Here is a 12,719-nt window from a genome sequence, read left to right as displayed (position 1 = left end):
CTTGGCAAAGCTTTCCATCTGCGTCCTCGGCTCCCTCCCCACTCGTCTTCAATGTCACAGTCTCCACACTAGGGAAAGTCACCCACTTCCGGACGCAGTCAACTACAACTGGCATTGAACGCTGGTGTCACTCAGTTGTGTCTGTTAGCAACCCCACAGCCCACCAGGCTCCTCTGTCCATGGCATTTCCCAGGCAAGAACACAGGAGTGGGTTCCCATTTCCTTCTCCAGGCGATCTTCCCAATCCAGGGATCGAACCCAAGTCTCTTGCATTGGTAGGCAGATTCTTTACCACTGAGACACCAGAGAAGCCCACAACTGGCATAGGCAGCAGTAAATAGCAGCAAGATGGTGGTAATGAGATGAGGAAGCCAATGGGATTCCATGCAGATCGAAGAAGCACTTGGCAGGATGTGGGAAGTCTTTCAGAAAGGTTAGTTTGCAGTGGTGGGCAAAAGGCCTGTAGGGAACTGAGAAAGAGATAACGTGACCCAGCAGGAGACAGCCAGGCTATGGTAAAAAGGATACGGCTCAGGATGCCATATATGGAAAAGAAAGGAAAAATCTAATGGACATTTCAAAGAAATGAAGGATTAGTATTAATAAAACATGGAAACATCTAAGATTTCTTCAAGTCACCAGCCCAGAAACGCAAAAGGAACCAGGGACCATTGTGAAGAGAGGTGGGAACCAGGCCATGCCTAAGCATCAAGGAAGAACAGACCATCACTGAAGCAGGGAGCAGACACTAAGAACAGGGACCAGTGAGAGCATGCACACAGACTCAAGAGGAACTCCCCGAGTGCGGCTAAAGAAATGAACCTAATACACAGATACAAAACAGCCAAAGCTTGAGAGCTAGTGACCCACAGTCACACTTTCAAGAAACCAGAGAACCCAGCAAGAATCCTGAGAGCAAAAGATGTGGAAGCAGCAAAAGGCAGAGAAAATCTGGGATCACTAAGATCAAAAGAAATGGGCTGTCATCCGGGCCCAGGAAAACAGAGTTCAGAAGGTCTGAGAAAAGACCACTGATGGTGGTGAGGGTGCCATCAATTCTTAAGAAACAATGCTGGCAGGGCAAATGGCTCTGTAGCTGCATTACAAAAGGTAAAGAGAAAAACCATGCTCAAGGATAGGGCCTCTCACAGAGAGAAAACTGGTAAACTAAAAAAGGAAAAAAAAAAAAAGCAGAAAGAGTTAAGGAATTCTTAAAAATCTTCAAGTTTTTGTAAGGGATAAGTACGGTATGGAAAAACTTAGGGGGTCAGTCAGTGGAAAACACGCACAGTATGAGCCCGTTCTATAAAATTCAGGCTTTCTAGTAGGTAGGGCTCTTTCTTGCCTGTTCTCTCCTCAAATGACAGTTAAGGTGAAGGTAAGTTCAAAATCACTGCAGACAGTGACTGTGGCCATGAAATTAAAAGATACTTGCTTGTTGGAAGAAAAGCTATGACAAAGCTAGACAGCATATATATTAAAAAACAGAGACATCACTTTGCTGACAAAGGTCTGTATAGTCAAAGCTATGGTTTTTCCAGTAGTCATGTACGGATGAGAGCTGGACCATTAGAAAGGCAAGTGCAAAAGAACTGACGCTTGCAAACCGTGGTGCTGGAGAAGACTCTTGAAGAGTCCCTTGGACTGCAAGGAGATCAAACCAGTTGATCCTAAAGGAAATCAACCCTGAATATTCACTGGAAGCACCAATGCTGAGGCTGAAGTTACAACACTTTGGCCACCTCATGTGAAGAGCCGACTCACTGCAAAAGACTCTGATGCTGCAAAAGATTGAGGGCAAGAAGAGAAAGGGGCAACAGAGGATGAGATGGTTGGGTGGCATCACCAACTCAATGGACATGAATCTGAGTGAACCCTCAGATAGTAAAGGACAGGGAAGCCTGGCGTGCTGCAGTCCATGGGATCGAAGAGAGTTGGACATGACTTAGTAACTGAACTACAACCATTATATAGCTACCTAAGGACAGTGGAAGATTCTTTATAGGAGAAGTTTAAGTGGGAAACTGCTTTTAAAAAAAGAAGGAGCAAATAAGGAGCAACAAACTGATTCAGAGCCAGAAGGAGCAAGTTCAAGGTGGCAGGGCAACCACAGAGAGCAGAGGCTGCCAAGAACTTGGATCCTTCAAATGTTTCAAGAAGTCACAACACAGTAACTTAAAATTATGCAACATCAGAGTATTTTATTAAGGCAACACTCATCTATTAAAATGCTTCCCTCTCTGAAAAGTACACAATTAACATTTTATCAAAAACAACAGTAGTCTATTCTTCAAAACCCAAGTCATAGCTAATATTTCAAGCTAAAAACAGAAGCAGTCATAATTACAAGTGAAAAGATTAAACATACTTCTTTTCACAATTTCATAGTAAACTGCTTTCATGTACCTGGGAAGCTCCCCTAAACGCCCATGAACTGTCATCTGCCTTTCTCTCCAGCTAAAATGCACTTGAGGACAATGTTAACTTGCTTTCTAGAAACTTTTCAGCTAGAAAAAAATATTATGAGTCTTATTTGTGAAGCTGGTATATCTTTGCCCATAATCTCCACGTCCCTTCCTCCTTAGGACATCAGAAGATGGGAGCTTTCCCAGGTCTTTCTAAAAGGATCCACAGTATTTATTCTGCCTCAGACAAATTCTGCCTCATTTTAAGAAACTTAAGAGATTAAAAATCTTACAAAGACTTATTTTTGTCCTTGTCCTTGTCAATTAGAAGTTTATTGTACGTGCTAAGTCACTTCAATTGTGTCCGACTCTTTGTGACCCTATGGACTGTAGACCCCCAGGTTCCCTGTCCATGCGGATTCTCCAGGCAAGTATATTGGAGTGGGTTGCCATGCCCTCCTCCAGGGGATCTTCCTGACCCAGGGATCAAACACGCATCTCTTCTGTCTCCTGCATTGGCAGGCAGGCTTTTTACTACTGGTGCTACTTGGGAAGCCCAGAAGTTTATTAGATATATGTATATACTTTAAATCTCTTCTTTGCTCTGTATGTATAGTTTTGAAAGGATCTTAAGATCTGGAAAAAACTTAATTTCTCATAGTTTTACTTAGCAGCAAATTGCCAAAGTACCCAAATCTTCTGATGTACAGCTCCATACCATTTCACAGCATCTCTTGCACATGATAAATGTTCAAAGGTTTACTGATGGACCTGCCTCCCTCTCTTATATTCATGTAATTTGATGTTTGTTTTCTTGGGTAGTGGTAGTAATAACTTAGCACTGGGATACTGTTTATCTAATATTCTAATCATGATCAGAACCATTATTTAAAAATGTTATCTGGCTCAGTGGTAAAGAACACGCTTGCCAATGTAGGAGATGTAGGTTTGTTCCCTGGGTCAGGAAGGTCCCCTGGAGGAGGAAATGGCAACCCATTCCAGTATTCTTGCCTGGGAAATCCCAGGGACAGTGGAGCTGGCAGACTGCAGGGTACAAAGAGTCAGACATGACTGAAACGACTTAGCATGCACAATAAACTTCTAACTGACAATGACAAGCACAAAAATAAGTCTTTGCAAGATTTTTAATCTCTTAATAACTCTTTGTAAGATTTGGTCTATTAATCAAATGTTACCTAGAGTCCGTCCTGATTTGCCTTTCTAACACTGTTATCTTCAAGTAGTTTTCCAGATGGAATGTTCTTACTCCCTACTAAAAAAGCAGACAACACAAACTGGCTCTTTGATGGAGTCCTGGGGAAATTTTTTTAAATCTGGAATAAAATTAAGTTAGATTCCTCATACCTCACTACAAAATAATTCCAGATGGATAAAAGATTTAAGCATGATAACAAAACCAAAATCCCCCAAATATCATGAGATTCTATTATATAAAAATGAAAACTTGTGGTGTGAAAAACACCACAAAGTTTAAATTTAGGAAAATATGTATGGGAAAAGATTTATAACAAATAGGACATAATTGATAATCATATTATACAGAGAGTGCTTGTGAACTGAGAAGGAAATATGAAATTTCAACATGAGAGAAAATTTACAAAGGACACAAATAGCTCAGAAAAAGAATAAAAATGACAGATAATTTTTAAAAAGTAAACACAGAAATATAAAAACAACAATGCTGTAATTTGGGGGGCCATCAGATTGCAGTGGCCAAATTAAGAGAGGAGGACAATATGCGTAGTCCTGGCCAGGATGCAGCCAAGCAGGCGTGCTCTAATATGATGTCTGCGAGCATGCAAAAAGATTCAAAATTTTGGAGGAACAAGTGGTAATGGACGTCAAGAGTCATAAAAAGGGAATGTTTCCAACACAGCATTTCCAATTCTACGAATTTAGCTTAAGAAAATCATCACACAAATTCAGCAACGTAGATGTGCAAAAAATGTTCATTAAAGCATTGGATATAATATTGAAAAACTAGAAGTAAAAATCTCAATGATAATAATCACTGACAATCCCAAACTCCCTAACTATCCCTTCCTGCTACCCTTCCCACCTGGTCTGGAACTGGTATGCACAGAGTACTATATTTCAAATGGATAACTAATAAGGACCTACTGTCCATATAATCAAAGCTATGGTTTTTCCAGTAGCCATGTATGAATGTGACAGTTGGACTATAAAGAAGACTGAGTGCCAAAGAATTGATGCTTTCGAACTGTGGTGATGGAGTAGACTCTTCAGAGTCCCCTTGCACAGCAAGGAGATCAAACCAGTCAATCCTAAAGGAAATCAACCCTGAATACTCATTCATTCGAAGGACTGAGGCTGAAGTTGAAACTCCAATACTTTGGCCACCTGATGGGAAGAGCCGACTCACTGGAAAAGACCCTGATGCTAGGAAAGATTGAGGATGCAAGAGGAGAAGGGGTGGCAGAGGATGAGACGGCTGGATGGCATCACCAACTCAATGGACCTGAGTTTGAGCAAACTCTGGGAGATAGTGAAGGACAAGGAAGCCTGGTGTTCTGGAGTCCATGGGGTCATGAAGAGTTGGATAGGACTTAAGTGACTGAACAATAATAGCAACTGTATAGAACAGGGAACTCTGCTCAGTATTATGTAACAACCTACAAGGGAAAAGAATCTGAAAAGCACAGATACATGTGTATGTATAAATGGGAAAAAAAAAAAGACATCAATCTAGTTCAGCTTTACAAGGCCTCTACTTAAAATGAGAAAATGAGGCTTCCCTAATGGCTCAGATGGTAAAGAATCTGCCAGCAACGCAGGGGACCTGGGTTCAATCTCTGGGTCAGGAAGATTCCCTGGAGAAGGGAATGTCTACCCATTCCAGTATTTTTGCCTAGAGAATTCCATGGACAGAGGATCCTGGTGGTCTTCGGTCCATGGGGTTGCAGAGTCAGACACAAGTGACAAACACACATACACACACATTTGATTATAATAAGTAGTATAATAAGCTAAAAAATAAAATTTAACTTGCTAAAAATAAAATACAATTTGCTAAAAAAATAAATCAATGACAAAGTAATTATGGTACCTCCATTCAATGGAATACTATGCAACCTATAAAAATGGAGATTTACATAATGACTTGAAACTCAATATAGTCTGGTAAGCCTATTATAAAGTAATATAAACTTTACTGTTTATATATATATATACACACACACAGAAAATACATGTAATTAACACTATTTAACAAAATACAAGTATTAACAATATTTCTTTGCAGGTACTGGCATCGTGGCTGATCTATACAAAATAATCTCACATGGATCTCACGTACAACTACAGAAAGAAAATAACACACATGGCTCTTCTCTCCTTTATCTTGAAGACAGCCTTAAACAGCATTTTCCCCACACCAGCCAGAAAATGAGAGGAAACGAGACAGGTTCTAAATTCCTGGACAGCATGCTTGTTATTATCCTTTCAAAATCTGTGCCATCTCAGACACAGACCATTCCAAACATGCATTCTGTCTGTAAAACTGGAAAGATCACTTATATTTTCTTTCCCTTGCTTCAGCATAAGTCATCCTTGTAAGACTCACTATAATATAACACCATCCCATAATAGTTGTCAGAAGGCAATACACGTGTTTAGCCAATCATTGAAAGAGTCAAGACAACTAGGGTTTTTAAGATCTCACTACACAGAAAAATTTCCATTTCCATCAGCCTGGTTTTATTCACACTTCCAGCTCGAAGCATTATATCCTAGGTATTCGGTCAACACATCTGTAAAAGATACTGGCGAAGTGCAAGGCACTGGACTAGACACTAGCGGCAGGAGACAGAGTCTCTGCCCTTGGGGAGCCTATTTTCTTGTAAGGGAAACACACAGGGAGCACCTACTTACATAATAAATTATTTATGCAATTGTGAGAAATGCCACAAAAGAGAAATACAGACTGCCAAAAGGAATGGGGTCTCCTCTGGGCAGGGATGGTCAAAGACTAGTTCCTTGAGACGGCTAAACAATTCTGAAGGGCGTGCAGGAATCAACAAAGTAGACAGGGAGGCGAAAAGTTTCCAACTGCAGGAAGGACCTTAGCCTCTGCAGCATCTATCTGCTTGACCAGAGGAAGAGTCTGCTTTCATTGTGCTCTTGCCTGTGCTCCACAGTTGGAAGTGTGATCACTGGGTACATGGAGTATTAGTATAACAACAGATATCAAAGAATGGTACATTTCTGTCAACTATAAAGCATTACAATATTAACAAAGGCACCATTCTGAGATATTTTCAAATCAATTTTCTTTTCAAATACTTACAAATGTTTTTTTCATTTAGTATGAATTTACTTTTGGAACTTCCAAACTCATATAATGGGTGTACTGTTATTTCATAATGACCAGGTAAAAGAGGTGGGATTGTAGTATTTTTCTCCAATAGATAACAAGTACGGGACCTGAAATATAAGAAATCAAAATTCAATTAGCAGATAAAATTGAGTGCAATTTTCATAAAAACTTGATTGACAAAAGATGCACTGAAAAATACTTTATGTTCTTTTGTATACAAAAATATGACAGGTCATATTGCATTTCAAGACTGAAAAAAGAGAGGAAAGTGGTAAGTCCATCAATGTAGTGGTAGTAAAACTAACCAGATTGGATCAGAAAGTAAACAGAGTAAGCAGAGATGATTCTCTCCAGAAACTCAGGATTTCAGCATGCCCTTCAAGCCCCACCCCAACTCTCTCTGGGCAGGCTTGTCCCCCACCTCACACACCTGCCCCCAACTTGTGGACCCCATCATCACAGGGTTCCCATCACTGGGACTTCAACTCAGCCTGTCTGCTCCTCTGTCTTGGCCCATGGTTCAGTCATACAAACGTTCTCATCAGCTCTGCTTTCAAAGAGCTTCTAGTTCCCACCCATTACCTCTCAGACAAAAGTCAGTTTTTCCTCTGTGGTTCCATGGGCTTTTGTATCTTCACAGGGCATGTTTATACGCTCTGTTATTCACATACATTTTTAACTTTCCATAAAAACTTTAATTCAAGCAAAAGGACTTTGGGTGCCTCCTGCATCCCCGCCCTGTTCCACACAGGCTTCCTCACATTACTCACTTAGGACTGAGGACTTGAAAGGGTCGGCTCGCCTCCTCTCAACCTCACCTGTGAGGTTTCTTTATGTGCCAGCAACACAAGACCACCTGAATTCTATAAATCAGGCGTTTCACACATTAATACCATTGTACCCAATATCCTCCCCGGCTGGAATGGCTTTTTGTCCTATTTCTGCTGAGCAAATTGAGTATTCCTACTCCACAACCATGCTTCTGACAGCCTCTCTGGACCTCATACTCCTTAGTCAGTGTTCCCTCAGACCGTCACAGACAATTTCCATCAGCACTTAATCCACAGCATCGTTATGATCTGCTTCTTGTGAACTCCTGGGGCCAGGATAACTTTCTCTCTGTGGGGCCTGCGGTGGTTATTAGTGTGATTTAACAGATTTTTCGGATTCTCCCCTTCTGGGTTCAAAGGAGGATGGCCCTTCCCTGCTCCTCTGAAGCAAGGCACGGCCATGTGACACTGTTCATGGAGAAACTGAGTGGAAGTCACATCTCTCATGTCAGGAAGGAAGCTCTGAAAGGCCGTACTCCCCTTCTGCCTCGTCCCAGTGCATTAAAAGATAAGGGTCCCCTGGCCTGGGTCCCTGAGAGCAGGACGAGGGGCAGAGATGCCAGATGACCCCACGATAGACACAAGACACAAGCAAGAGTAATCCTTTATTTCACTGCAGAAAGCAACGACATAAAACCTGAGGGTTGTCTCTGCAATAAAACCAAGCTCAACTTGGCTGATAAACGAGCACAACACTTAGACTAATGCTCGATAAATCTACATGCACTGGGGAAAAACCCGAGTGTACTTATATCCACATTTATGTCATTTCCAGGAGGACCACTCATCAGCACACTGGTGCCGGGAGCGCTGCACTGAACTTCTCTGGCCTTGCTAAACAGCTCTGAGGCCTGCTGGGGTCAGGGAGGAGCACGCAGAGTGTTCCGGCCTGCAGACACCCTGAGGGCTTCCACTGCAGGCCCTGGGACTTGCAGCTACTGCAAGATCACCTGAGGGGGTACGGTGGTGTGACAGAACCTGCCACTTGCCTCCTAGCACCCACCTCCCCTGAGTGACATTACCCCAGGTTCACTCAGGCGCTTGCCATCAGCTCTGAGAACACATCACCCAGCCTCTCACGCAAATAGGTTTGGCCACTGGTGAAGTTCTGCCAATGAGATGGAGGCAGATATCTCTTCAAGGAGTCTCTGAAGAAAATCATCCTTCCTGTCCTTCCTGCTTCCTGGAATGCAGACATGACAGCCACGCCGGAGCATCATCTTGAACCAGGAGATTACACACTCAAGATGGCAGAGTACCACGGGAAACAGGAAATGGGGTCTCTCGTGGCCACGTCAGCCCTGAACTGCTCACTCCGGACCTTTTACGTGAAAGTAAATGCCTGTCTACTAAACTGCTACTACTGACGTTTTCTATTGGAATCTAAACTTGAACCTCACTGATACAGGCAGGCATTGGTTTAGGACAGATCAGTAAAACTTCCCCACAGCTTATCAGAACCCACAGCCCATGAGAAGTGTGTCCCATACTCAAAATTCCCACGACAAAAGAATCAAAGTCATGGCCAAGAGAAGGATTTGTTTCCACCCTGACTGAAGTTAAGAGTCACCTTTTTAGGAAATAGAGAGCTAGGATTTAAAATTTCTTTTAAAAACTTCCAGAATAAAATCTTTATATTCTAAGATTAAAGACAAGGAACCTTTAGGTTATAACTGTAAATTAACCAAAGTATTTCCGTTACCGCTTTTCAATGCAAACTTCATAAGAAGCAGCACGACCTGCTCCAAAAAGTGCTCTCCAAGAACAGTCCCACACTTTTAAATTGTTAGTTACACACTTCAAATCATGAGGAGTACCTGGAGAAGGAAAAACAACACACACACACACACAATGATATTAATTTAACTGCACTGGAAAGGTCAACAAGTCAAACCATCCCCAGATGTAAGTACAAGCTACGCGTCTGCAGAGGGCCCAGGTTCTCTATGCAGAGATGAGCCTGCAGTCCCAGGACGTGACTGGCTTTCTATTTCTTTTTTGTAGCTTTGGTTTAAAGAAGCTGGTGAGTAAACTGATGACAGTGGGCCAACCACTCAGGGGTTAGGCCTCTCTCAAAAATTCCACTTCCAGGCAACTCATATAAATAGAGGGAGTGACTGTACCGATTCGATGAAGGGACCAAGAAAGGGCCTGGGAGAATTTTAATCTACAGTGACCCCATTTGCAAAAAAACAAAAAAAAATTTTTTCAAGTAACTCTAAGTAAAAATAAAAACTATGTATCTCTTATACCACAAACATAGCTTCTGCTGCTGCTGCTAAGTCACTTCAGTTGTGTCCGACTCTGTGCGATCCCAGAGATGGCAGCCCACCAGGATCCCCTGTCCCTGGGATTCTCCAGGCAAGAACACTAGAGTGGGTTGCCATTTCCTTCTCCAATGCATGAAAGTGAAAAGTGAAAGTGAAGTCGCTCAGTCGTGTCCGAAACATAGCTTCTGAGTACTCCTAATTACTACTGCTTCACAGCTTGTTACCAGACTGCCACCCATACAGAAATCCCATAGCCAATCTTTAGGTTTTATGAAGCATATCATATACGTGGTAATAAACTCACATGAGTCTTTGGAAAATAGATATTTTGTGTAGGCCTAAACACTTTTCACTTTCATGCATTGGAGAAGGAAATGGCAACCCACTCCAGATCCCAGAGATGGGGGAGCCTGGTGGGCTGCCATCTTTGGGGTCGCACAGAGTCAGACACAACTGAAACGACTTAGCAGCAAACAACTAAAAGGTGACAAGCAGTTCAGAAGATTATAGTCCTAATAGTACTGACTGACACAACACTGGCTCATGGAGTACATAAACACCATACAATGAAGAACTGTCATTCTAAAAAGACAATGGAAAAGAAAGAAAGGAGAGGACAGAAGGAGGGAAATAGGGAGGAAAAATGGAAGAAGGGAGAAAAGAGAAGGAGGGAAAGCAACCAGAGTGTGAAAAGAGGTATTCTATCTCAGAGTCTCCATATAAATATCTATTAAAAAGGCTTCTTCCTTAATTTTTACACATTATTGGTATGATATTCACTATAGCAATAAATTATAAAGCTATAAGATAGAAAACAAAAACATCAGAAACATTATAAATCATTAGTAACACAACAATGTTATTTAATAGTAATTTGGGGGAAAAAAGGTATGTTTAATTATGAAAATAATATAAAAACTAAGCTCAGAGGCAGAGGATGAAAATGTTCTTTGTACAGTAAGCTAGGTAACACCTACAAACATTCTTAATGCTTTTAAATAAGATGAAAATGAATAATATAAAATTTAAAGTAGATATTTGGATTTCACTTATGTGACATTCTGAAAGGCAAAATTACAGACAGAAAATAGACCAGTGTCGGCTGGAGGTGGGGAAGGGAGGGGCTCGCAGCAGAGGAGCAGGGGCATTTTCTGGAATGATGGATCTGCCCTAAGTCTTGATTGCGCAGGTGGTTACATGACTGTATGCATTTGTCAAAACTAATAGAACTTTATCTTAAAAGGCTGAATTTTATTTCATTCTAACAGGAAGTCATACCTTACTTTTTTAAAGAAGAAAGACTACTTAGATCTATCTCTTTATGGGCCTTTTTAAAAGAAATCAAAAGTATGTTTTAAAACATGACAAAGAAATGAAGTTTAACCACAACCTGAAGGGTTCAATATAGACTCAAGATCACTTCCTAATCCAAACAGTAATAACACTGCAATCAGTTCATCTTCTCTGACTCTGATGCACTTACTTTTTTTCTGGCTGTTTACTTGATTTGTTAAATACAGAAGCACAGCTGTTAATAAGAGCCACTGGGAATTTGAAGCCATCCTCATTCTTTTGCGGTCCACCAGCCAGGATGGTCGTTTCACACATAAAGAAATGTCCATCATCTGTGCGCTGCAATCAGTTCTGCATAAGGAGAAGAATTTCAAATGGTGTTCAAACTGGTTCAAGACACTCCTTATCCTGTGCACATCAACACTGAAAATGCATACTGACAAATACCAAAACCTGATGCGCATTAAAGCCATGGAGCGACAACTAGACTCAGCTGGCCTGGCTTTGGGGGACGTGCCAGTCAGACACAGCTGCTGCTCCGGGAGCTGTTACAGGGCCAATTTTCAAATGATAGGCTTCAAGTTCAAGATTACAACAGAGCACGTATTTATCAACCCTCAGTACTGCTAGAATAGAGAAAAGCAGTGCCTAAAACCGAGGTCTTGACAATTTTAAGTGATACATGAAATGGCATTTTTAATTAGTATATATTAACTTTTACAGTCATTTATTTACGAGAGTACTGGTTTTCTTTTCCATGTACACTGTGATGTTAAGTTTCTATTTCACGTACATTTAAACAGTTTAAGGAAAACAGCAGGGTCATTAGTCACATATGGGGGACTGCAGATGTGACAAAAACACTGCCAGTGACACACAAATGACTGAAACGCAATGACCGCTCCAACAGCTCCAGCCGGGAAGGGACCATTGGTAAACGAGATTTCAACCCTTATCTGCTGAAAACTGAAAGCACAGGACGAACAGTGACGCCCTGGTGAGCAGCAGGGAGGAGCTGCCTCAGAGGGAGGCGCTGTCCAACCCGAGAGCTCCCAGAGGTGCCTGTCAGCCCAGCCAGCACCAGGTCCCCCTCTAGACACCAGAAACTGAGCCAGACAAAGTCCCTGCCATCGAGGACCTTAGATGCTAGTTCTGGAGATACACAAGTAAACAAGGAAGAAATTTAAGGCCCTGATACAAGCTCTAAAAACCAGAGTAAGTCGATGTGCATGGAAGTGTGTGAGTGATGGTCTCTTCTCTGGGCTGGGATGTGACTGACCAGAAGCGTGCCATGATAAGATCAGGGAAAGAAGGCAAGAGCAAATACAAGGACCCTAAGATGAGGACAGCTCACCAGGTTCAAAGGTCAGGAAGAGGGGCTGAGAGGACGTGGGCTGGTCAGGCCACAGAGAGCCTGAGGTCATCTAAAGGACACGAGCTTTTATGGGGTCGAGATATAAGCCACTAGAGTGTTTTCATCAGGGGAGATCCATGATTCGATGTGCACTTTGGGACGATTTCTCTCACTTCTACATGGAGCACAGACTCTAGGGGAGAACAGAGG

At 41.9% G+C, this 12,719-nt stretch overlaps 1 protein-coding gene across 3 annotated transcripts in view; it reads right to left on the bottom strand.

Moving 5' to 3' along the window:
* Positions 1-12,719, bottom strand: part of LIFR (LIF receptor subunit alpha) — a 79,554-nt gene that overhangs the window by 44,394 nt on the left and 22,441 nt on the right. For 2 of the 3 annotated variants that reach the window (XM_024981350.2, XM_059878766.1), the window contains exons 2-4: positions 11,346-11,506; positions 9,295-9,409; positions 6,733-6,869 (exon numbers count right to left, since the gene is read on the bottom strand). In XM_024981350.2, coding sequence (XP_024837118.1) covers positions 6,733-6,869; positions 9,295-9,409; positions 11,346-11,487 — 394 coding nt within the window. In that variant the 5' untranslated portion in view covers positions 11,488-11,506. Of the gene's footprint in view, positions 1-6,732; positions 6,870-9,294; positions 9,410-11,345; positions 11,507-12,719 lie in introns of those variants that run through there. The other variant, NM_001192263.3, reaches the window with a different exon arrangement.

Source organism: Bos taurus, chromosome 20, assembly GCF_002263795.3.
Source record: "Bos taurus isolate L1 Dominette 01449 registration number 42190680 breed Hereford chromosome 20, ARS-UCD2.0, whole genome shotgun sequence".
Taxonomy (NCBI): domain Eukaryota; kingdom Metazoa; phylum Chordata; class Mammalia; order Artiodactyla; family Bovidae; genus Bos; species Bos taurus.
This window is presented reverse-complemented; position numbering and strand designations above follow the sequence as displayed.